This window comes from Schistocerca americana, chromosome 3, assembly GCF_021461395.2.
Source record: "Schistocerca americana isolate TAMUIC-IGC-003095 chromosome 3, iqSchAmer2.1, whole genome shotgun sequence".
Taxonomy (NCBI): Eukaryota; Metazoa; Arthropoda; class Insecta; order Orthoptera; family Acrididae; genus Schistocerca; species Schistocerca americana.
Genome location: NC_060121.1, coordinates 577,199,173 through 577,226,391, shown reverse-complemented (window position 1 = coordinate 577,226,391; position 27,219 = coordinate 577,199,173). Strand labels below are relative to the sequence as shown.

Genomic DNA, 27,219 nt, shown 5'->3' with positions numbered 1-27,219 from the left:
ACATGATTCCAAGTTACTATGTCCTCTCCTTCTCAAATACTATATGATCAAAGAATAGATATTCGCGCGCTGTGGGCTATACTGCTTTTTCACCTCCAGCCCCTTCCCTTTGACAGGTAGATGGTACATACCCCAACATCGATGGTTTCCAGGCAGTTTGTTTGAAACTGCCCTAATGTTTTAGGGAGACACATGGAACATACATACATATACATGATTCAGCTGCCCCTACTGCTGTTTTATGTGCAACCCGCAATGTCATTACCTGTCTTCGGAAAGACACACGAGATTTTCATATCCTCCTGCTCGCTACGCGCAACTCATTAGCCCTACAGGAAAAAATGAGCAGGACCTTTCACGTAGGAAATTTAATATAATTAAATTTGGTACTGGGATACATTTTTGTAGCGGGCCACTGTTTTAGAAGTATTCAACAAAAGCCTACAAAAGTGACCTAGAAACGAACACTCAATCCCACACTCAGGACTCAACGGTCAAGATTTCTAGTATATTTTTCATGGCACTCCGTCCTACCAATGTACAATAATTTGCGACTGCACAAAATTATTTCCAATCCGGCCCTTTTTTGGTTCAAAAATGGTTCAAATGGCTCTGAGCACTATGGGACCTAACTTCTGAGATCATCAGTCCCCTAGAACTTAGAACTACTTAAACCTAACTAACCTAAGGACATCACTCACATCCATGCCCGTGGCAGGATTCGAACCAGCGACCGTAGCGGTAGTACGGTGCCAGAATGAATGGTTTTACTACATCTCTGGCCTAGTCAACCACTTACAAATTGTGAAACTGGCGTTGCTGTGAGTATTACCTAATAAATTTTGTGAAGTTTAACAGCATAAAATAAACAATTATACAGTTCTATTCGTCAGGCCTTCTGACAATAAAACTATTATATTTAGGTTTGGATCGAATTATCAACGTAATTAATTTTAGCGTAACGCTTACAAAAGTCGTTTTTTTCTTGATTACTCTTCCGGAAACGATTAAATTAGTAATGTCAACGAAGTTCCTCACTATGCAGGTGGTGTGATAGCTCCATCAACACAGATCAAAACCGATCGAATATCGGAAATAGTTCATGCAGTCGTAAATCTTCGTTGCAGCGGTAGAAGGGTGTGCCACGAAAAACATACTAGAGGTACTGGCTGGTGTGGGTTGAAGTGAGTTTGAAGTTCCGTTTTTTACTTTTTTCTAGAATAACACGAAAATTCGAATACATATCCCAGTGTAAAATTATACTAAATCCAATCTTTATAAGAAAAGCTTGCATACGATGACAGCGGTAGAGATAGTTGTATTAGCCTGTATATGTATATCCGTCTTTATGATACGTATGGGTTTATAGCAATACCTCCAACTGCATGAGAAACACCTTCGGCATAGTTTTACCAATGGTACAAAAATTTGTTGCGTGTTGTCAAAGGTCCGAGGGAGTGCCTACCACATTCTGTACCCAATTTGTGGATGGGTTTGCACCTGCAATAAGTCTTAGAGCCCTTGAACTAAAAACCATGCCCACCAACTGGAAGAAGCATAGGTCACACCCATCGATAGGAAGTATAGCGGATGTGATCCAAGAAAATACCGTTCAACATCCTTCACACCCATCTGCTGTAGAATCCTTGAACGCATTCTGAGCTCAAACATAATGAGAGACCTCGAAAAAAATTAGCTTTTTTATGCCAACCAGATGATTTTTAGAAACATCGGTCATGCCAAACCCAGCTCGCACGTTTCTCACATGAGATACTGAAAGCCATGGATGAAGACTGTTACTTAGAAGCAGTATTTCTCGATTTCCGAACATTTAAGTTAGTACCACACCTACGCTTATTATCAAAAGTACGATCGTATGGGCCGCCAAGCGAAATCGGCGGCTGTACTGCTGACTTTTTTGTTTATTTCCGAGGGCACAGGTCGTTCTGTTGAATAAAGAGTCATCGACAGATGACAACGTAACATCAGGTGTAACGCAGGGTGTTGAGTTTCTTACTGCCCATACGTGTGGATAATATTAATAGTACCCTCACATTTTCGTAGATGATGTAGTTATCTATACTGAAGTAGGCTTGCTGAGAATTCAGTGTGGTGTAGAGACTGGCATCTGGCTTTAAATATCTGCGAATTTAAACTTTTGCCCTCCACCAAACGAAAAAAAACAAGTGTCGTATGACAGCTTATCAACGAGCCACAGTCAGAATCTATTAACTGATGCAAATCGCTGGCTGTAGAAATTTGTAGGCATATCAGATAGACTTATCATATAGCCTCAGTCAAGGGTAGAGCAGGTATTGGAATTCAGTTAATTGGTAGAATACTGGGGAAATCCAATCAGTCTAGAAAGTGACTGCTTTCTCATCACTCTGTGAAACGTCCCATAACATTGCTAAGAGGTGTGGGACCCCTACCAAATAGTACCAATAGGGTAATGAACATAAGCAGGGAAGAGCAGCACGAATGGCCACTGGTTTGACTGGCCAAGGGAGAGTATTACAGAACTGTTTAAAGAATTCAACAGGCAGATACGTGAAGCTAGACGTAAACTATCCCGAGAATGTCTGTCAACAAAGTTTCAAGAACTGGCTTTGAAAGATTAAGAATACGCCATAAGCTGCTGCTTTTAGCTCTGAGGAAAGGTTATATAAATTACAGCACACAGAGAGGCCTTTAAACACTCATTCTTCCTGCGTTCCATACGTGAAAGGAACATGAAAAGCCTCTATAAATGATACAGTAGAGCACACCTTCTGAAATGCACTTCACAGTGGCCTGCAGGAAGTAAATGGAGATGTGAATGTAGAATTACCTATGGATAACACAGATAAATGAACTAGATATTGGATGTAATTTCACAGAAGTCTCACTTGGTTGTCTTGCGTTTATTCAAATGTGATACAGTAGTAGTCTGCGAAAGTGCCCTTTGCTAAAAACATGACATTGCTTGCCCTACGGATAATTGTGTTATGAGATACTCCAGTGTACGCCTCTGTGCCAACGACAGACTCAGCTTGTGAAGTGTTGATACCATTCAGATAATTTCATATGTAGTTGTGCAAAACACTCATAATTTTAATGTAAACTTGATTTTCTTTTGAAAACGGTAGGATGTTCTGTCCAAAGTAAAAATGTGACATTTCTACCTTTGTTTGTAGTTACCAGGTAAGTGGAAAAACACCATTCAAGCAGAATAAATGTAAAACAAACTGCTGCAGTCATCAAACTATTTTGAATATTCTTACTTTAGCTTTACGGCTAATTTTGTAACAGGTATCATTGTACACACATCTACACTCCTGGAAATGGAAAAAAGAACACATTGACACCGGTGTGTCAGACCCACCATACTTGCTCCGGACACTGCGAGAGGGCTGTACAAGCAATGATCACACGCACGGCACAGCGTACACACCAGGAACCGCGGTGTTGGCCGTCGAATGGCGCTAGCTGCGCAGCATTTGTGCACCGCCGCCGTCAGTGTCAGCCAGTTTGCCGTGGCATACGGAGCTCCATCGCAGTCTTTAACACTGGTAGCATGCCGCGACAGCGTGGACGTGAACCGTATGTGCAGTTGACGGACTTTGAGCGAGGGCGTATAGTGGGCATGCGGGAGGCCGGGTGGACGTACCGCCGAATTGCTCAACACATGGGGCGTGAGGTCTCCACAGTACATCGATGTTGTCGCCAGTGGTCGGCGGAAGGTGCACGTGCCCGTCGACCTGGGACCGGACCGCAGCGACGCACGGATGCACGCCAAGACCGTAGGATCCTACGCAGTGCCGTGGGGGACCGCACCGCCACTTCCCAGCAAATAAGGACACTGTTGCTCCTGGGGTATCGGCGAGGACCATTCGCAACCGTCTCCATGAAGCTGGGCTACGGTCCCGCACACCGTTAGGCCGTCTTCCGCTCACGCCCCAACATCGTGCAGCCCGCCTCCAGTGGTGTCGCGACAGGCGTGAATGGAGGGACGAATGGAGACGTGTCGTCTTCAGCGATGAGAGTCGCTTCTGCCTTGGTGCCAATGATGGTCGTATGCGTGTTTGGTGCCGTGCAGGTGAGCGCCACAATCAGGACTGCATACGACCGAGGCACACAGGGCCAACACCCGGCATCATGGTTTGGGGAGCGATCTCCTACACTGGCCGTACACCACTGGTGATCGTCGAGGGGACACTGAATAGTGCACGGTACATCCAAACCGTCATCGAACCCATCGTTCTAGCATTCATAGACCGGCAAGGGAACTTGCTGTTCCAACAGGACAATGCACGTCCGCATGTATCCCGTGCCACCCAACGTGCTCTATAAGGTGTAAGTCAACTACCCTGGCCAGCAAGGTCTCCGGATCTGTCCCCCATTGAGCATGTTTGGGGCTGGATGAAGCGCCGTCTCACGCGGTCTGCACGTCCAGCACGAACGCTGGTCCAACTGAGGCGCCAGGTGGAAATGGCATGGCAAGCCGTTCCACAGGACTACATCCAGCATCTCTACGATCGTCTCCATGGGAGAATAGCAGCCTGCATTGCTGCGAAAGGTGGATATACACTGTACTAGTGCCGACATTGTGCATGCTCTGTTGCCTGTGTCTATGTGCCTGTGGTTCTGTCAGTGTGATCATGTGATGTATCTGACCCCAGGAATGTGTCAATAAAGTTTCCCCTTCCTGGGACAATGAATTCACGGTGTTCTTATTTCAATTTCCAGGAGTGTATATGAAGGAGTCTTCCCGACACCTTCCTTGATCAGGTCCAGGAGACAGTTAAATTGGGAAATACTTAACCTGAAGAACTCACAGAACTTTGTCTTCATGTAATAAATGACGATTGATAAAGGTGGTAAGGAAAATTTTTTCAAGATTTTTATGAATGACTATTGCATTATGTAACTGTTGTGGTTCAAGGTCTTCTTCTTAATGATCTTCCAACAATAATTCGCGATCACTAATTTGAAAAAGGTGTGTCAATTTCTACCAACTGCTCTCGACTGAGCTGCCGACTGCAGCACTTGCACGGGGCGAGCTCAGACAGAGCACTCAGCGTCAGCGTGAGTAGGCGAAATACTTTGACTTCTACTGTCTCAGTACCGTAGTCAGATATGGCATTCGTTAGAAACTGGAAAACAGTTATAGTATTTTCGAAACGTAAAGTAGCCAGCGACCACATTCGTCACTCAAATATTTCGAAATTTATACTGCAGAATACTTGTAAAATGAGTACGACAGCAACTATCACCAATGCGGAAGAACCAGACGCTTCATCATCAAGCTGTGACGTGAAGCTATAACACAAGGGGAAAAATCTGTTATGCCTGTTAGTTTCCTCAGACCCGAATGAAAAGTATTGCATAGTGAAGGAAACCGACAAATCCGAAACAAGACGTTTATAATTTTTTAAAAGAAAAGGAGAACTTCTGCTGAAACATTAGCTTTCACGGTTAACGTAACTTTGCTTCATTTACATACAGTACTTTTTACAGCAAGGAAATCGGGAACTCATTTTTCTCGTGTACTGCTATCAGCCGCTTCATTGGAACGACTTCCTGTGTGGTGTCCTTTGTTGCTGTCAGCTAACGTGGCATGACCCACGCAGCCAAGCCACTTTCTTTCTGTCCAGGCCCTAAGTTGTACGCAAGACGAATTCGTTAAAAACAGTGTATTTACGAAAGTGGAAATAGAGAAGAAGATGATCGTAATTATTATGAGGAAGAGGAAGAAAAAGAGGATGATTATGATGACATACACAACTGAAAGATACGGTGACACAATGGACGAGTGATTAATAATCTCTGAACACCTCATTCCTTTTGAAGTGTATTTATCTCGGCGTCACTATAACAAGTCATTTCATAGTTACTCCTATTCTAGGACTCACTTATATTAAGATGGTGGTAGACTCTGAATGCGCCCACAACAAAGCAATAAACGGCCAAATTACCACAGCTGTGCACAGTAATTACGGTCAGACTGCTTCTACAATCAAATGTATAAGATGTGATACGAGTGACGTCATGATCATGTCCAGAGAAGTGTCTCCATCTTGGATCGTTAGAGTGTATAAGAAACTTTGGAAATAAGTGTTTCCCTAACACAGTGCATGTACAGGATGTAAGGAGATTCTCCTCTGAAAGTGATTCTTTGATGAGAGGAAATGGTTTTTGAACGTCAGTTCTAGTCTCCTGAATCAGCATCATTGTGCAGTTCCATGCATGATGTGTCAGACACTGGGTTAGCTCGTCCTAGGTACAGACCACATAAGGCGAGGCTAGCATTCTCCGATGGCATGAAACAATGTCTGGACAAAGTAAATGAAACTGGATTCCTTTATACCGCTAATACCCATGTTACCATTGTGTTGTAGGTATTAAAGTGTGGGAAGAGATGCACAAACCAGGAGTTGAAAATGGTGTGTGGTTTTTGAAAACATTGTTTGTAATTAAGAAGAAAGGTGAAAATTTTGTACGTGATATTTCCTGAGCAAATACGTAATAGTTAGTGCAAAGGATGCAACTAATATTAAAACTTCCAAGAAATCTTTGGAAAGCTGGCTCTGTTGTCATCTTTAAAGGTGTATGAGAACGTCATTTGACAGTAAGGTCTTTCGACAATTCTCACCAGTGTAAAATTTGTTTTAGGTTGAGGTGCGAGGGCTATCCCATTCCAGTAGACTTATTATTGATAGGAGTAAATGCACATCTAACCGTTGCTCTTGTGCTGTGACATGCATAGCCGTCTTATAAAAAATAACATGATACACATCATCCTAACTAAAGGGCTAGGTACTAAGCTCTGTTAAATCACATCTTTTCACAATATATATGATGCCATTAAACACTTATTGCAGCTTCTAAAAATTGAATTTATTAAAATGTTTTGATTTCATAACGTATATACAGAATGCTCTGACATAATGACACTCCTTTCCACACATTACTACTTGAAAATAAGTTATTCTTTTTCATTCCACACCAACCACAATGTTCACAAATTTTTGTTTTTTGTAAGCTTTCAAATCTGTGTTTACTGTACTAAACCTGAATTCCTTTATTGTATTCACACCTATTGGAGTAGTTATGCCATCTTGTATTTAATTTCTTGTACATGCAGTTGCACGGTTACCAAACTCGTCACTATCACTTTGAATTTTACGTCGCGATATCCACTTTGAAATATCGTCAAGAACGTTTTCCAAATGGAATCACTACTGAGGTAGGCTGTTCAGTGCAATACATATTGCATCCGGCAAACCATGTATGTTTGCCTTAGAAACACACTCTGAAATGAACGGAATCTTGAGCTCTAAATTTTAATGTAGCACTACAAAACACATTGACTAGTGCTGCACTGACACTATTGCTCCTGCCAGTGCTGATGCCACTTCTGCCAGAACTGTCATTGTCGAAATGGAATGTGCTGTATTGTGTTGCCAACTCATCCTCGATATATACCTGAGTGTTGCCACACTGCTCCCTGTCTTCTTGAACAACTTCAGTCTCTTACCTCACTGCACATTTTGTACTTCTACTGTAATTTTGAACTTAGTGTAGGATTCTATCCTGGCATCAACACATGTACAGCGGTTAGAGGTAAAATGATACCTCTTAGCAGATACTGACATCGCTTTGATTGCTAGATGAACTGGCAGGTTATATATCCACATGTATTATTTTCCTATCCCGGTCATTGGCTGTGTCATGAAGTTCACGTTAATATGAAGTGGTGGGGAGCACTACAAACAAAAACTAGTTGGCACAGATTCTTAAAGCTGGAGATTCCTCAAATCAAGGGAGATGGAATGAGGTGAGTAAGTTGAAAACTGTCGGTCCATGGTAGAGAATTTGGTGGACTTATGGAGGGGACTACTGCTTTGTATTTCTGGAATGTAATTCTCACAAAAAGAAAAAGGGGAGCATAGGGGAAAAATTTAATTTAAAGTATGTTATGAACTGAAGTTTAAATTTTCCATATTATTTTCTTAGAAGTCGACTTACTTTTGCTAAAAGTGATACCAGATTTATTTACGTGTTATAGCAACCCGCCATGATAGGGCAACTTCTGATGTAAGCATTTCGATCCCCTTAGAAGTTGAGTGTCACACATGCTACAGTGGTCGATTCATTTGCTAGATATTTCCCTCTAAAATTAATGTTATTACAAAGGCCTAAAGGAAAAAACTGTAAGCTGAGACTGTTCCCCCAAATTAACGTTATTCCACGCATAAAAACTGAGATATTTGGATAGAACCCTGGATGGTATTTCCGTTGTGGCACATTTCTGATGTTCTTGGGTAGACCTCCAATCGCATTGTATGGTAATTTACACTGTCGGTGTCAGACAGTGGCACGCTGCAATTCTACATATTGATTATAGTCAGTTTTGAGACATATCTACGTGAAGCTATGTATTTATGTATGTTGAAGGGAATAATGTCACTGTATGTTAGGCTACTTTTCTGAAATACGGGTGTTTTATAGCAGTTTTGGAGCAACATTTCACAGTTTAGAGCCAATTTCTCAGTTTGAGCGGACAAATAGTTACAGTTTTTGCTGTAACATGTGGCTGTATGGACTGAAGCTTCCTGTAGTCTGCACTGATCATTTCCTGTTACATATAAAATACTCAGAACCCAAAACTCATGTGAACTATTTCATATCCTAGCTACAGTGGATCATATTTCCATGTCACATAGCATAGCAACAAGTCTTCGCTGTTGATTGATGTAATAACCAGTCACAAGTCACACGAGTGAATGTACAAATGGCATTCTCAGTCGAGCAGCCCTTCTGAAATCCAGTCACTGAAATACTAAATAAGTTGTTTCCACTTAAGTGTGTGCAACTACTCTTGAGTACCACTTTCTTGAAGACTTTGAAAAAAGGTGTCAATAATGATAATGGACGACAAATGTTTTTACTCTGTTCTGGCACCTTTCTTATGAAGTGAGTAAACAACTGCATAGCTTAAGCTGTCTGGAAAAATAGCTCATGCCATTGACGTATAGCACAATTCGACAAGTTGGAAAAACTTTTCGGAATTCTGTTTGACATTCTATCAACCACAAATGAACTTCTGTTCTTTAGAATATTTATAACTGTATTAAGTTCAATAAACGATGTTGAAGCTACTCCTAGCTGCTAAAAGTTTTATGGATTGACTTTTTATACATTCTTTTGCTTTTTCAACTGAACCATTTATCCTTATGTTTGCTGTTACGTTTATAAAGTGACTGTAAAATTACTTATAACATATGAATATTATCAATGACAACATTGTCATTTAATTTAGTTGTTACAGAATCTTGTACGATGACGGGTAGTCCTGGCTCTCTTTTGAAAATGTCCAAAATAGTTTTAATCTTACTATCTACATTATTTATTTCTGACAGGACATGTGCAATCTTCGACGTTTGAATGACTTTCCTTAACACACTAAAGATTTTTTTATAGTATAAAATTATGTCAGATTTTGACTTACTCTGTTCTTCACATAAATTTCCCTCTCGCTCTTACATGTTTTAATTCCCATAGTTATCAGGTTATTTGCTTTTTTATTGAATGTCTTAGATGACTTTTTCGGAAAATAACTTTCAAATATTGCCAAAAATTTACCACGGTATAAACTAAATTACATGTCAGGCACTCTTTCTGCATGTACCTCATGACCACACAACCCCGTTTGGCTTACTCTTAAAATATTATATCCTGTTGGCGTAAACGAGTCTCACTACACTGTATAAACCTGCCTCAGAGTTATAAGGTGTCATACTGCTTATTTCCATTAACTGTGCATCATGATCAGATGCTGCAGGCATTAATTGTTTCAGCCTGAGCACTGTCTAGAAAAAAATTTCTGGACTCAAGTTGGAAAGTAAACTCCTGAAATTATATTGAAGGATCCAAATAATAAACGTAGATTATTTTTCTTGTCTTTATCTTTAAGGGAACATACATTTAAATCTCGTCAAACTACTACTTATTTCTTCTTGTTTGACATGTAGCTCGATAATACATCTAGGCTTTTGACTGACATGCTGTGTGCGTGTAAGGATATACGTGTAGGAAGCACACCAAGGCAACTAGCACTGCTGTTCAACAGAATCGATTTGGATATACTGTGGGAACGTATCATATCATTGTCTAGAGCTAACGTAAACTGAAATATAGCACATTCACAGTCCAGTATCATGAACTGTGTTCTGTCTTCCGTAAGGATGGATGTCTGTTGTGCTTTTTATAAGCATTTGTCATATGAGAGTGCAGGAGAATATCGACAGATATTCTTAGAAAGTTGGAAGGACCTCTTAAATCCAAATAAGAATCTAAAGACATTTCTCATTCACTAATTCTTTCACCACCAAATATCTCTGTAGCATGCGGTACACAAGAGGATATGTTATTGGTTGATATGTAATTTGTGTTGAGGAAATGTAACTGAACACAGGAATAAAATTGCTCGTTATCAATGAAAATTCGCCACATAAAACCATCAAACCTATTGGGAATGCAACAGCACCACATCAAGGTCGATCTGAATATAGAGATAATCCACATATATCCATTAATGTAACAATAAGAAATATAAGAATTTTTTGACGGTGAAGTCTACATATTTAGATACAATTTAATAAATAAATTCTCTATGATCTATTAAGATATTCACAAACTAGAAAATCCAATTAATTACTGTGAATGTTTGCTCTGAAGACTGTGGGTATCTTTGAAACCCTAGTTGTGTATATTCTGGGCATCTAAATGTGCTGCAATATTCAAGCTGCAAATATTTAAAATATAGTTTCATTTAATTACGCATAAATCGTCTTTTATATTGCTCTACTAGTAAGTCAGATAAAATTCGAACATGCAACACCAAGTAGAGACATTTGGAATACTACATTAGCTTGTGGGTATTAAAGTAACAGCAAGTAAGCCATTTAGGGCCTGAATCAGAGGCTCAAACGGATCTGCTACTGTGTAGGCTGAACATTCCTCGACTTGCGCCCTAGGGTGGTGGGTTCTCCGGTTCCGCTAAATACGTCAGGTGTCCACACACAGGAGGCGCCTACATGGATAACAGAGGCTGCGTGGCGTGGACTGGGCGGTTTTTTAGGTCAGAAAGACTCGGGAAAGATAAACAAGGGCTCCCGTCTCAAAGGGTACAGGTCAAAGAAACGACAAGAATCGACCAAGCAACAGTCGGTATTGTAGATGTAAATTGTCGTAGCTGTGTTGGAAAAGTACCGGGCCTCAAGCGCTGATAGAAAGCACTGAAGCTCTAGTATTTATAGGAACAGAAAGCTGGCTAAAGCCTGAGATAAATTCTGCCGAAATTTTTACAGAGGCTTGAACCGTGTTCAGAAAGGATGGGTTAAATAAAGTAAGTAGGTGGTGGTGCGTTTGTGTCTGTTGGAAGTAGTTTATCTTGTAGTGAAGTTGAAATTGATAATTCCTGCAAATTATTATGGGTAGAGGTTATACTCAACAGCCATACCAAAATAATAATGGGCTCCTTCTACCTACCCCCCGACTCAGATGATATAATAGCTGAACAGTTCAAAGAAAACTTGAATCTCATTACAAATAAGTACCCCACTCATACAGTTATAATTGGTGGAGACTTCAATCTACCCTCGATTTGTAGGCGAAAATAAATGTTCAAAGCCAGTGGTAGACGGAAACCATCTTCCAAAATTGTACTAAATGCTTTCTCTGAGAATTACTTTCAACAATTAGTTCATGAGCCCACACGAACTGTAAATGATTGCGAAAACACTCTTGACCTCTTAGCCAGAAATAATCCTGATCTAATAGAGAGCGCCATGACGTATAAACGGATTAGTGAACGCAAGGTCCCTGTAGCGAGGCTCAAAACCATATCGACCAAAACCACTAAAAATAAACGCATAATATGTCTATTTAAAACAGTAGATAATAATTAGCTTGATGCCTTCTTAAGAGAGGGTCTCCATTCCTTCCAAGCTAATTATGTAACCACATATGGCTCAAATTCAAAGATACAATATCTACAGCAATAGATAGATTCACACCGCATAAGTTAATAAGAGACGGGACTGATCCACCTTGGTAAACAAAACACGTCAGAACACTGTTGCAGAAGCAACGAAAAAGAATGCCAAATTCAGAAGAACTCAAAATCCCCAAGACTGGCTAAGTTTTACGGAAGCTCGAAATTTTGTGCAGACGTCAATGCGAGATGCTTTTAATAGTTTCCACAATGAAACATTGTCTTAAAATATGGTGGAAAACCCAAAGAGATTCTGGTCGTATGTAAAGTACACCAGTAGCAAAAAACAGTCAATACCGTCACTGCACGATAGCGTTGGAAATGTAACCGATGATGGTGACACTAAAGCCGAGTTACTAAGCACAGTTTTCCGCAATTCCTTCACGAAAGAAGACGAAGTAAATATTCGTGAATTCGAAACAAAAACAGCTGTTAGCATGAGTGACATAAAAGTAGATATCTTAGGTGTTGCGAAATAACTTAAATCACTTAAGAATGGCAGGTCTTCCTGTCGAGATGATATACCAATCAGGTTCCTTTCAGAGTATGCAGACACAATAGCGCCTTTCTTAGCAATCATATACAACCGATCACTTGATGAAAGGTCTGTTCCTAAAGACTGGAAAGTAGCACAGGTCACACCAACATTCAACAAAAGAAAGTAGGAGTAACTCATTGAATTACATACCCATACCGCTGATCTCAATTTGCAGTAGGATTTTGGAGCAGATACTGCACTCGAACATTATGAATCACCATGAAGAAAATGACTTGTTGATACATAACCTACACGGATTCAGAAAATATGGTTCTTGTGCAACACAGCTAGCTCTTTATTCCCATGAAGTAATGAGTGCTGTTGACAATGGATCTCAAAACGATTCCATATTCTTAGATTTCCAGAAGGCTTTTGATACCGTTCCTCACAAGCGACTATTAATCAAATTGCGTGCATATGGAGTATCGTCTCAGTTGTGTGACTGGATTCGTGATTTACTCTCAGAGAGGTCACAGTTCGTAGTGATAAATGGTAAATCATCGAATAGAACTGAAGTGATATCTGACGTCATAGGCCCTATGCTGTTTCTGATTTACATAAATGACCTAGGTGATAATCTGAGCAGCCCCTTTAGATTTTTTGCAGGTAATGCTGTAATTTACCGACTATTAATATCATCAGATGATCAACTCCAATTACAAAATGATCTAGAGAGGATTTCTGTATAGTGCGAAAAGTGGCAATTGGCACTAAACAAAGAAAGAGAGAGGTCATCCACATGAGTACTAAAAGAAATGCGATAAATTTTGGGTATACGATAAATCGCACTAATCTAAGGGCTACCTAGGAATTACAAATACGAGCAACTTAAACCGGAAAGACCACATAGATGATATTGTGGGGAAGGCGAATCAAAGACTGCGCTTTGTTGGCAGAACACTAAGAAGATGCGACAAACCCACTAAAGAGACAGGCTACATCACACTTGTCCGTCCTCTGCTGGAATATTGCTGCGCTGTTTGGAATCCTTAGTAGGTAGGATTGACGGAGGACATCGAAAGAGTACAAAGAAGGGCAGCTCGTTTCGTGTTATCACGCAATAGTGGTGAGAGTGTCACTGATATGATACGCGAATTAGGGTGGTAGTCATTGAAACAAAGGCGGTTTTCTTTGCAGCGAGATCTATTTACGAAATTTCAATCACCAACTTTTTCTTCCGAATGCGAAAATATTTTGTTGACACCCACCTACGTAGGGAGAAATGATCATCATAAAAAATTAAGAGAAATCAGAACTCGAATGGAAAGATTTAGGTGTTCCTTTTTCCCACGGACCTTTCGAGAGTGGGATGGTATTGAAGTAGTATGAAAATGGTTCAATGAACCTCAGCCAGGCACATAAGTGTGAATTGCGGAGTAACCATGTAGATGTAGGACTGTCATGTCCTTGTGTCTTGAGAGGCATAACAGCGTTACGTGGTTGGGAAGTCGTTCGATTTACAAGATTTAGTAGAATTTCGGGTTAGTTCTGGAAGTAATAACGAATAAGTTTTCTGAATCACTGTGTGTACAACCGTTGGTCACTTTGTTTTATTTGTGGTAGCATTGCAGTCGTTTGAAATTTGTTTTACGATACCATAACACAGATGAAAGGTGAATTAATTGCTAAAAGTAATGCACGAGAACTCGTAACTTATAGAGACTATTGAATACTGTTGAAGTATTTGGAAATCATCCACCACACCAAACATTCATTTACATATTTAGGACAATAAATTAATCTTACTGAATCTGTAAATACCTCTAAAATATTAAGACTGTAAAATTTCTATTAACTGTTGCTGAAACTCTTTTTGGTTCTTGTGTAACTACCTCTTGTCGAACTCGGCTACTCAGTTCTCGCGGTGCTGTGGTCAAGTAGCGTTTGCGGATAATGTCTGACATGAATCTGTTGTAGAAAGTCACACCCTTTGGAAATAGCATCTTGACAACAGCAACTTACCTTGAGATTTCGAATACATGCCGCTATCATCATTGGCGTAAAGCCCTGTTCGGTCGTATCATTGATATCTACGCCCTTCTTCAAAAGAGATTTCACTTGTTTCACGTCTCCAGTCAGTACTGCCGTGTGAAGTGGCTTATAGCCAAGCACTGATACCGCACACGGATCAGCACCTGCATCCAGAAGAAACAGCATCATCTGAAACGAAATATTTGAGACTGAAGTCAACATCACCACGACCTGGTTCATACAAATAATTTTATCTCTACACGTCAATGAGATTACAATACAGTCTTTGTTGCACAGAAGTTTGTTTTTATTTAAATGGCGACCAGTACCAGACTTTTCTCCCTTGTCAAGCCATCCACGTTAGTCTTAAAACAGCACCTCAGCCTTCCACCAGCCATACCCTTCTGTATGTGTAGCTACTGTAACAGAAGTTAATGAATGAAGCAGCCCAATACAACTCCCCTTACAGTTGGAGACTGGAGAACTGCATCTTGCCCCTAACTGGCAAGCTGAGCCGCAAAGCAAATTATAAGGAAGATCAATAAAAGTCCCACACAACAAGTCCATTATGCAGTGCGCCTTATATAACAGTGGGTTAAAATACAATGCTGATACTAGTGCAGTTTGCTGTGTGTGTGTACTAAATTTGTTGGAAATCGGTCGAGAGCTTTAGGCGAAAGACACTGGACATAAATAAACCTACACTGCTTTATATGCAGTATACAGTGGATACTATACGCAGATATTCGTATATATGGTATCTTGATAGGTACATACATCAGCATGTAGGTTGCTTTTTCTATGCATCTAACTCTCTTCCTAGAAACACATCATATAATTTACTGCTGATGTTTTCGGCATGGTTGTAACTGCACAACTAAGTGAGCTTTGCCTGTCAGTATGTACTAAGCATTTTCCATCCATACGTCCACACTTCAGTGTCTCACCAGCTGTCCAGCAGAAAATAACTGTTAATGGCTTGCTATTTCCCTATTTACTCAAAGGAACCAACCAACCTAAAAAAGCACTATTCCTAATGCAAGCTGCCCTGCAAGGCAGGTAGATAAGGAAGCCCAATACTATCCCCTTACAACACATGAATTGTGAAGGGCAGCCTACAGAGTAGGGGCTGGAAAACTGTTTCTCGCACCTGACCCCTAGATTGCCCTGCACAGAGTTCGATGAGGTAGGCTGATACTACTCTCATACAACATGACTATCATGCATGGCAGTGGCTGCAGTTGAATGTTTTAACCCATATCTCCACTTCTATGGGAGCTAGGAGCTTCTAGCTTCCAAAGAGCTGATACCACTTAAATTTGTTGTCTGTGTATCAGTAGGTCTCTCGTCAACATTCCAAGGATTTGGATATAGGCGCTGGACATAAACTCCAGCCTTCTTTACTGATGCACAGCAGTCAGCATGAGTGCATCATCCAGGCACCTGTTGTGGAGACTATATGCACCAACATTCACTGTAGAGCCACTGGGGAAACAATGATGGTACTCTCTTATACACTGCTAAGTCACATTAACGTGAACACCTATCAAAAGCCTGAATAACCACGTTTTGTGGTCCAGACCACTGCGCGATGTGCAGCAAGAGACACATTGAAGTTAAGGAAGGTTCCAAAAGGGTTGTGGAGCCATGACGTCTACAGTACTGTGACCAGACTGCTCTAGATTTCTCAATTGAGTATCCACAGCACAAACAACTCAGCTGAGGCTGCACTACAGATTCTCTATTAGGTTTAAATCTGAGAAGTCTTGTGGTTGAGGTAAATTCGTCCCAGTGCTCTTCAAACCATTTACATACATTATGGGCTGTGTGGCATCTCGTGTTGTTCTTCTGTTAGATACCATTGTGCCAGGAAGAAATAAACTATATGTAGGGTGAACATGGTCGCCAAGGATAGATGCATGCATGTGTAGATCCATTGCGCCTTCCAGAATGACCGTAGTACCCAGCGAACGCAAACAAAACAACCCCCAGAAAATAACGTTCCCTCCAGCTTGGACGCTAGCAGGGCTAGCATGCCAGCAACCATGTGTACTATGGAGCATGGAGAATGCCACTTGCCACAACCAATGGATGTCCAGTTGCAATACTGGTAGGCAAACTCCAGCCTTCTTTACTGATGCACAGCAGTCAGCATGGTTGCATCATCCAGGCACCTGTTGTGGAGGCCATATGCACCAACATTCGCTGTAGAGCCACTGGGGAAACAAAGTTGGTACCCTCTTGGCTGCTCTGGAAGGTCAGTTGCTCAACAGATACTCCTGTATTCATCTCTACACATCTCTGCAACCACTTTCACTCGTATCCCATGGCCGGCCGCGGTGGTCTAGCGGTTCTAGGCGCTCGGTCCGGAACCACGCGACTGCTACAGTCGCAGGTTGGATCCTGCCCCAGGCATGGGTGTGTGTGATATCCTTAGGTTAGTTAGGTTTAAGTAGTTCTAAGTTCTAGGCGACTGATGACCACAGATGTTAAGTCCCATAGTGCTCAGAGCCATTTGAACCATTTTTTCGTATCCCATGGTACAACACAGTTGTCTTGCGCCAGTTCTGGATAGTGCCATTTTGCTGTAAACAGGGGACATCAACAAGGTAGCACACAAACTATTTACAAACTAAGCCATTTCGGAAATTCTTCTACGCTATGTCCAAAAGCCTTAGGCATTTCGGAAACGCTTCTATGCTTTGCCCAAAAGCCAATGATCATGTCATTTTGGACACCGGGTAGGTCACTCGGTTTCTACATTACAACAATTGGTGTTGCTCTGACATGCTTTTTATACTCACCACTACTGATTTTGCCACCTGCCATCTGTGAATGGTTATTGCATAGTCACACACACACACACACACACACACACACACACACTGGACATTAAAATTGCTACACCACGAAGATCACGTGCTACAGACGCGAAATTTAAACGACAAGAAGGAGATGCTGTGATATGCAAATGATTAGCTTTTCAGAGCATTCACACAAGTTTGCCGCTGGTGGCGACACCTACAACGTGCTGAAATGAGGAAAGTTTCCTACCGATTTCTCATACACAAACAGCATTTGACTGGCGTTGCCAGGTGAAACGTTGTTGTGATGCCTCGTTTAAGGAGGAGAAATGCGTACCATCACGTTTCCGACTTTGATAAAGGTCGGATTGTAGCCTATCACTATTGCGGTTTATCGTATCTCGACATTGCTGCTCCCGTTGGTAGAGATCCAATGACTGTTAGCAGAATATGGAATCAGTGGGTTCAGGAGGATAATACGGAACGCTGAGCTGGATCCCAATGTCCTCCTATCACTAGTAGTCGAATGACAGGCATCTTACCCACATGGCTGTAACGGATCGTGCAGCCACGTATCGATCTCTGAGTCCACAGATGGGGACATTTACAAGACAATAACCATCTGCACGAACAGTTCGACGACGTTCGCAGCAGCATGGATTATCAGCGCGGAGAAGATGGCTGCTGTTACCCTTGACACTGCATCACAGACAGGAGTGCCTGCGATAGTGTACTCAACAACGAACCTGGGTGCACGAATAGCAAAGCGTCATTTTTTTCGGATGAATTCAGGATCTGTTTACATCATAATGGTCGCATCCGTGGTTGGCGACGTCGAGGTGAACGCATATTGGAAGCGTGCCTTCGTCATCGCCATACTGGCGTATCACCCGGTGTGATGGTATGGGGTGCCATTGGTTACACGTCTCGGTCACCTCTTGTTCGCATTGACGGCACTTTGAACAGTGGACGTTACATTTCAGATGTGTTACAACCCGTGGCTCTACCCTTCATTCGATCCCTGCGAAACCCCAAATTTCAGCAGGATAATGCACGACCGCATGTTGGAGGTCCTGTACGGGCCTTTCTGGATGTAGAAAATGTTCGACTGCTGCCTGGCCAGCACACTCTCCAAGTCTCTCACCAATTGAAAATGTCTGGTCAGTAGTGGCCGAGCAACTGGCTCGTCACAATACACCAGTCACTACTTTTGATTAACTGAGGTATCGTGCTCAAGCTGCATGGGCATTTGTACCTGCACACGCCGTCCAAGCTCTGTTTGACTCAATGCCCAGGCATATGAAGGCCGTTATTATGGCCAGGCGTGGATGTTCTGGGTTTGATTTCTCTGGATCTATGCACACAAATTGTGTGAAAATGTAATCACACATCAGTCCTAGTATAATATACATATCTGTGCTATGAATACCCATTTATCATCTGCATTTCTTCTTGGTGTAGCAATTTAAATGGCCAGTAGTGTATATATATGTTGAATATGCTATCCAAGTGAAGCTATATATATATATATATATATATATATATATATATATATATATATATTTGGGTAGCAAGTCCCACTGACTCTTTGTGTACCTCATCCCCCCACCACACTTCTACTGGTCCATCCCCTCCTTCTCAGTCTCCGTCACTGCAGCTCCTCCTCTCACTGTCTCTGCCCATCTACCCCTCTCCCTGCCTGTGATCATATTTCCATCCCCTCACCCTCTATCCATGTCCCCTCCTCCGCCTTTCCCTGTGCATCCATCTTATAGCCCCTTCCTTGCTCCATCCACTCTGTTCTCCATCTCATCCTAGTTCACACTCTCTCCATCCATCTCCTCCTACTTTGTCTCTATTCATCTCACCCAACCCTCCTCTCTGCCCATCTGATACATCTTCACAGAGTGCCTATCACCTCCTGCCCTCTCTCTCCTGTAATATGTATTCATCTTGTAATATATACTCACATATAATCATACATAATTATATTTATACAGTGATGATATTTAACAGCTGTAATTTTAAAGCTGTAACTATGAACGTATGTAACAAAGTGTGACACTGTCCTGAATAAAACAGTGATACAGAGAAAGTGGGATAAAATTCCTTGATCTCCATGACCAAAATATATTTTTGCTCTCAGAGATCTCATTTTGGAGGTGACATCTTTAGATCAGCTTAAAATAGAGAAAAATCAACTACAACTAATGGGAGAGTATATTTCAAAAAATTAAATTTTACTATGTTGAAAATTATGCGTGCAGGTGATATACTGTGTTGTAGATAATGTGAGGCATACCTGTTTTAAACAAATCCTAAAGTAATGAAGCCATAGAGGCATAGGAGCAAAAGGGAATGATAGAGAGAAAATTAACTTGGCATCAGACACAAAAAATTAAATTTAATATTAGTGACAAACTAAGGTAAGATACAGTTGCCTCTAAATATGTACTTGTATTAAACACGAAACGGCAATAGGCAGCAATAGGCAGCAACTTACTGTGATCATATAATATCACAAAACCGTGAAAGTTGCACAGATATTTGTTTTATTTGAATTGCGATCAATATCGGACTTTGGTGTGCAGTGGAAGGAAGACCAGGACTTGGCCATAGACAGAAAGGACGAAATGGACAGAAAAAGAGGAGGAGGCGGTAGACAGGCAGAGGTAGGAGGAAGGGTAACTGCAGGAGGTGGGTGGAACATGTAGTGGAGTAATGGGCATATGCAAAAGGAGGAAGGGGAGTTAAATACAGAGATGGAGCAGGCGAGGGGGTCAAAGAGAAGGGGAAGGACATAGCAAGAGAGAGTGGCAGTGGGCACGAGGAAACAGACATACAGAAGTGAGATAATTAAATGGACGTAGAGACAGAGGGAGGAAGAGGTGGATACAGAAACTGAAGAGGAGGAGGTGTATGCATTATATGTGTCGTACTTGAGTGAAGCCACAGAGAAAACGCTAACCTATATACACAAAGCAGTATGCGAGTATCTATAATCAGTTTCTCCTCCAAAACCCCTGTGGAACACAAACTGCAAACTTCAGAACTGTGGGGATTGCTAGCTCTAATAGAAGTAGAGGCACAAGTGAAAATGTATTTTTTATCAGCCCCTGTTTTATAGGCTGACATTAGGAGTGTTGCGTGGTAAACGTATCAGTCCGCCTTATCGACCTCTTGTGCAGGATATCCTACATCAAGGGCATAAAGTACTTCTTAAATCCTTGCCTTATGGAGTAATATCGGCTTGCTGTATCGATCTCCTTTGCAGCCCTAAATATGCAGATAAGGAGGGACAGAATGGGTAGTGAGAGGGTGGATGATGAAATGGACTGAGAAAGGAGGATGGAGGAGATGGATGATGAGAGAATGGGACAGAGGAGGTGGACAGAGAAAGAGTTGAGAAGGAGATTGACAAGATTACGCCAGAGGCACGTGGCGAAAAAGATTTCTATGGATACGATGGCCTCGGAAATGTACAGAGGTGAGATTAAGATTATTAAACTTTATATTTATTTGTTACTTAATATGAATAGATGTAAAGAGTGTAATGATCTCATACATGTAAGAACAATGACTACATACTGCAGTAATGAGGTACATGAAGATTTAAATAATTCTGAAAAATCACAACTTGCATTAGCAGTTTTATTTTTTCTTTGAGTCTTCAGTCACCTGAAGGATTTGATGCAGCTTGCCACAAATTCCCCTTCTGCACCAATGACTTCATTTCAGAGTAGCACCTGCGCACTACTTTCTCAACCATTTGTTGGGTGTATTCCAAACTCTGTCTTCCCCTATAGTTTTTAACTTTTACAGCTCTCTCCAGTACCATAGAGGTCAAACCCTGATGCTTAACAAATGTCCTGTCTTTCTGTCCCTTCTTCTTCTCAGTGTTTTCCATACATTCCTTTCTTCGCCAGTTCTGCAGAGTAACTCCTCACTCCTTATTTTATCAGTCCACATCATTTACAACACTCTTCTGTAGTGCCACATCTCGAGTGCTTGGATTCTCATCTGCCCAATTTCCCCGCGCTCTTTGATTTACTACTCTAAAATGCTGTGTTCCAAACGTTTATTGGCAGTAATTTTGTCTTCGGAATACGTTTACATTTAATACCGGTAGGCTTCTTTAGTCTAGGAAAGCCCTCTTGGCCTCTGAAACTCTGCTTTTTATGTTCTCCTTCCTTCGTCCATCATGGGTCATTTTGCTTCAGAGATAGCACAATTCTTTAACTTCATCTATATCGTGACGACCAATTTTTGTACTAACCTACTCGCTATTCTTGTTTCTACCACTCCTCATCATTTTTTTCTTTCTTCGGTTTTCTCCCAGTTTATATTCTGTAATCATTAAACTTTTCATCACATTCAAAACATTCTGTAACTCTTCACTTTCATTGAGGATGGCAATGTCAACACCGATATCCGTTCACCCTGGATTTAATCCTTCTCTTAAAACTTTCTTTTACTTCCGTCTTTTCTCCCTGAATATAAAAATAAACAGTATGGACGAAAGGATGTATCCCTGTATTACACCGTTTTTGATCGGAGCAGTTGGTTATTGTACATATTATGTATCACCCATCTTTCCTTGCTGGTAAATCTACCATTCTTAGAGTTTCGAACATCTTTCAGACTCGCACTTTTGAGCGTTTTTTCTAGACCGACAAATCCTGTTAACATCTCTTCCACTTTTTCAGTACTGTTTCCTTCATCTAGTGGAACGTCAGATCTGCGTTTCTGGTGTCTCTGCTTCTTCTAAAAGTTAAACTGGTGGTCATCTAACATATGCTGCATTTTCTACTGTTTATTAGACTTTTCAGCAGGCAGGATGCATGAGATGTCAAGCTGATTGTGAAATAGTTTTCGCAATTATCTATCCCTGTTTTCTTTGAAAATGTGTGGATGATGCTGCTCCCAAAGTCTGATGGTACGTCGTCAATAGCGTGGATTCTGCACACCAACTTGATAAGTAGTCTGGTTACCATTTTAGACGTTCCGACGGAGTGTTATGCATCCCTTCCACTTAAATTGTTCACAAGACCATCAGAGTTCTTATAAATTTTGACTCAAATATGAGAACCCTTCCCTCCTTCTCGACTCCCGTTTCTTTTTCTATTAAGTAACCGGAATAGTCCTCCCCCTCGTGAAGGCCTTCAATATAGTCCTTCCATCTACTCGCTCTTTCTTCTGCGTTTAACAGTGGAATTCCCTTTGAACTCTTAATTGAGTTTCTTCAAATCTTTCTAGAAGTCTTTTCGTCTCGGCTGCTGCTTCATATTTCATTTCTAAGTGATTTATATTGCTGTATTCTCGTCTTTCCCTAAACGTTTTAATATTTCCTTCTTTTGTCGATTAACTGAATTGGTTCAAATGGTTCAAATGGCTGTGAGCACTATGGGACTTAACATCTGAGATCATCAGTCCCCTAGAACTACTTAAAACTAATTAACCTAAGGACACCACACACATCCATGCCAGAGACAGGATTCGAACCTGCTACCGTAGCGGTCGTGCGGTTCAGGACTGAAACGCCTAGAATCGCTCGGCCACTCCAGCCAGCGATCAATTTAATTACTTCTTCCTTTACCCAATATTTCTTACCTTCTTGCTCCTGTGTCTGACTGGCCAACGTCTATGGTTGCCGTTACTAGAGATGTCCACTACTCCGGAAGTGAACTGTCTATTGTGATGTTCCTTATATCAGTATCCATGTAGTGAGCGAACTTAAGAGACCTCTCATCATTCGTTTGTGTTCCAGTATCTCACTTCCTTCCGCACTGATTCTTCTGTCAAAAATGTGTTTGACATCGAATGGGACTTAACTGTTAAGGTCATCAGTCCCTAAGCGTACACACTACTTAACCTGAATTATCCTACAGACAATCACACACACCCATGCCCGAGGAAGGACTCGAACCTCCGCCAGGAGCAGCCGCACAGGACATGACTGCAGCGCCCTTGACCGCTCGGCTAATCCCGTGGGGCAATTCTCTTGTCATTTCTCTTAAACTTCAATATTCTCCTCATATTCACTAAAATATGATCCGAGTCTATTTACACTCCTGGATACGCTTTAGTATCCAATATCTGATTTAGGCGTCTCTGTCTGACGTTGATATAATCCAACTCGAGTCTTCCCATGTCTATGAGTCTTTTCCAAGTACACCTCCACCACTTGTAATCCTCACAGAACTCAATCAGTCTGTTCCTTATCTCATTCCTATTGCTTAATCCATATTCTCCTATAATCCTTTCTCCATTTGATTCCCCTACACCAGCCTTAAGGTACCCAACGATTATTACATTTTCAACTCATTTTATATTATTCTGTAGAAATGCATTTCAAAAGTTTCTGTTGAGTTCTAGCCTGAACTGTTTACTGCCCATGTTTACTTCAGTACACTCCACATAAATACCGTCAGAAAAGACTTCCTAACACTTAAATCTATATTCGATGTTAACACACTTCCCTTCTCCAGAAATACTTTTCTTGCCGTTGCTAGTCTACATTTTATGTCATAGCTACTTCGATCATCATCAGTTATTTTATTCCCCTAAATTAAAAATTCTTCTATTACCGTACGTGTCTCGTTCCCTAATCTATTCCCTCAGCTTCACCATTATCGTTTTTTGCTTTGGTTGATGCTCATCTTATATTGTGCTTTCAAGGCATGTCCATTCTGTTCAACAGCTGCCCCAACTTCCTTGCTGTATCTGACTGCATTGCAATTGCAACCCTCAAGGGTTTTATTTCTACTTTAACTTTAATTCCTACTTAAAATTTTTCTTTGGTTTCCGTTACTGCTTGCTCAATGAACATATTGATTAACGTTGGAGGTAGGCTACAGCACTGTCTCACTCCTTTCTCAACCACTGACTTCTTTTCATGCCCATCGACCCTTCTAACTGCTGTGTGATTTCTCTACATGCTGTAAATAGCCTTCCACTTCCTGTGTTTTACCACTGGTCCTACTTTTATAATTTTAAAGAATGTATTCACATCAACATTATTAAAACGATTCTCCGCATCTACAAACGCTATAAACGTAGGGTTGCCTTTTCTTAACATATATTATACGAAATGAACGCTATTGCTACCAAAGTTAGAGTTTGGTAGCGTGAAAGCCAGGAACGTCCCTCCATACGGAGTAGGAGAAGTGCAGGAATCTTGATATGGTTGTCCAGAGGCTCCCTGGAGGTGCAGAGCTTCACATCAGATTCGTCGATGCCCATACAGCGCGGTGGAATAGCGGGATTACTACACCCCAGAGAGAATCTGGGCGCCACCACCATCCCTTAAACACTCTTGACTTCGGTATGGTAGTGAGTCCTTAGTCAAATTGTTGGTACGCCAATTCCCTTACTCACTGACTAAGACTGTGTTTCTCACTTGGAGTGCTTCTCCCAGAGTTGTACTTCACTATTCTGCTAGTAATTGCTACTTCTGTTACCTCTCATGCCAAAGACTCAGTCTCTGATATCTGTTATGCAACCAGTTGCATCCTTTGCTATTCCAGTGTTCAGTATTAGCCATCAATATAGTAGTTACTGCCAAGGAAACAATGAAACTGATTCAGACTCTTCAGTCTCCTGAGTCACCTGCGAACATCCTTTCTAACCCGAAAATCTGCGCCTCTCTTAGGTGCTACTTGACAGCGTTTGACGTTCGTCCAAGCAGTCAACCTGCTAGATTGCAAGTTTTTCTCTCGGCATTTGCTCCTAACCTTCGGAACTTAAAAAGTGACCTGTAACTTCTTTTTCCGTCTATTCTATACTAGCACCTAAAAGCCGACTCCTCGCTGTTCATTTTTGCATATTTGTTTACTCATTTGTAATTCCCTCGTGAAAAGAAAACGGAGCGAGGTTTCGTGGAACTTAGTTCTTTTCGGCCACTTCAATGAAGCTGGAGTTAGGGCAGGGGAATCGCAAATCAGAATCATAACTTGTTTCATGGCACACTGCTCATTTTTGAAGTTGCGCACTCGAACAATAATGCAGTCGCTATAACAATATCTGTAAGTGGTCCTGCAGGTAACGGCATTGTTCAGTCTTAGTGATTTGAGCATTTACCTTACGCCAGTTAGCTTCATTACCTCATACATTCGTGCGCTAAAGTTTTGGGACGAAGGTACGTAACAGTTTTACTCATTTCTGTGAACCTGTAAACATTTATTTCCCCAGTAAATAGTAATAAAAAGGTAAAATTTCAATAAAGCGAATATTTGTAAAGCAAATGATGTGAACTGTAGATTTATTTTATATGCTGCCCTTACTTAGTCACACTGAGGCATTTCAGGCCCACGGTACTAGCAAGTCTGTGCACACCTTGTATAATGTTAGTATATCATTGTGTTCCATAGGAAGTTCCTATATAATGTTTACGTGTATATGACTTCCGAAATTATTATAATTTGTGCATTATGAGGAGACTTATTTTTTGAAGATTTGTGGACTGTAATATATACAGAGTGAACCAAAACTTCACCGACAGAGTGCGGACGGTTTTTTTTTTTTCTGAGTATTTTCGTATGAGGGCACTTCAGTTTAGCTTTTAATATTGCTCTGTTCTGACTTAGGTTTATATTTCTTAATTCGAAACGTAACAGGTGAAGAATAGGTTTACGGGTAACACCACTACAGGTTCACTGAATGAAATGGAAGAGACTACGCTGACCTGTTCCTGCAGCGACACCAACCTCCCCACAGAAGCGTTACAACTGAGTGTTGTGTTGATATACAGGGTGTTACAAAAAGGTACGGACAAACTTTCAGGAAACATTCCTCACATACAAATAAAGAAAAGATGTTATGTGGACATGTGTCCGGAAACGCTTAATTTCCATGTTAGAGCTCATTTTAGTTTCGTCCTCCTACGCTCAATGGAGCACGTTATCATGATTTCATACGGGATACTCTACCTGTGCCTTTACAAGTACGATACAACATGTGGTTCATGCACGATGGAGCTCCTACACATTTCAGTCGAAGTGTTAGTACGCTTCTCAACAACAGATTCGGTGACCGACGGATTGGTAGAGGCGGGCCAATTCCATGGCCCCCACGCTCTCCTGACCTCAACCCTCTTGACTTTCATTTATGGGGGCATTTGAAAGCTCTTGTCTACGCAACCCCGGTACCAAATGTAGAGACTCTTCGTGCTCGTATTGTGGACGGCTGTGATACAATACGCGATTCTCCTGGGCTGCATCAGCGCATCATGGATTCCATGCGACGGAGGGTGGATGCATGTATCCTCGCTAACGGAGGACATTTTGAACATTTCCTGTAACAAAGTGTTTGAAGTCACGCTGGTACGTTCTGTTGCTGTGTGTTTCCATTCCTTGATTAATGTGATTTGAAGAGAAATAATAGGATGAGCTCTAACATGGAAAGTAAGCGTTTCCGGACACATGTCCACATAACATATTTTCTTTCTTTGTGTGTGAGGAATGTTTCCTGAAAGTTTGGCCGTACCTTTTTGTAACACCCTGTATACGAGATGAACATTCATAAAACCGAGATTACAAGGACTGAATCCTGACTGGAAATGGAGGAAAAAATGTTCTGCGAAAGTGTGTCCGGGAATGCGTCGTTGTCACTGTAGAATGACACTTCCCCTGACAACAAGTCATGTGTTCCTTGTGTGTGGCAGGCTCTGTGATTGACGCAGCGCACTGTAAGCAGCAGCGGTATTCATGTCGGGAACAAGCCAAGATGCTGTTTGCGTACAGCCAACGGGATGGAAACGTTCGGGAGGCAGCACCGCTATACCATGTGAATTTGTTTGATCATGGGTCTTTTCAGACAGACAAAAGTGCAGGGAGGCGGCGGGCTGTACGTACACCCGATGTGGAGGA

General features: G+C 41.4%; 1 protein-coding gene across 1 annotated transcript in view; it reads right to left on the bottom strand.

The window, feature by feature from the left end:
- Positions 1-27,219, bottom strand: part of LOC124606238 (serine/threonine-protein phosphatase 6 regulatory ankyrin repeat subunit A-like) — a 156,314-nt gene that overhangs the window by 87,545 nt on the left and 41,550 nt on the right. Inside the window, exon 3 of the mRNA XM_047138213.1 lies at positions 14,541-14,738. Coding sequence (XP_046994169.1) covers positions 14,541-14,738 — 198 coding nt within the window. The remainder of the gene's footprint in view (positions 1-14,540; positions 14,739-27,219) is intronic.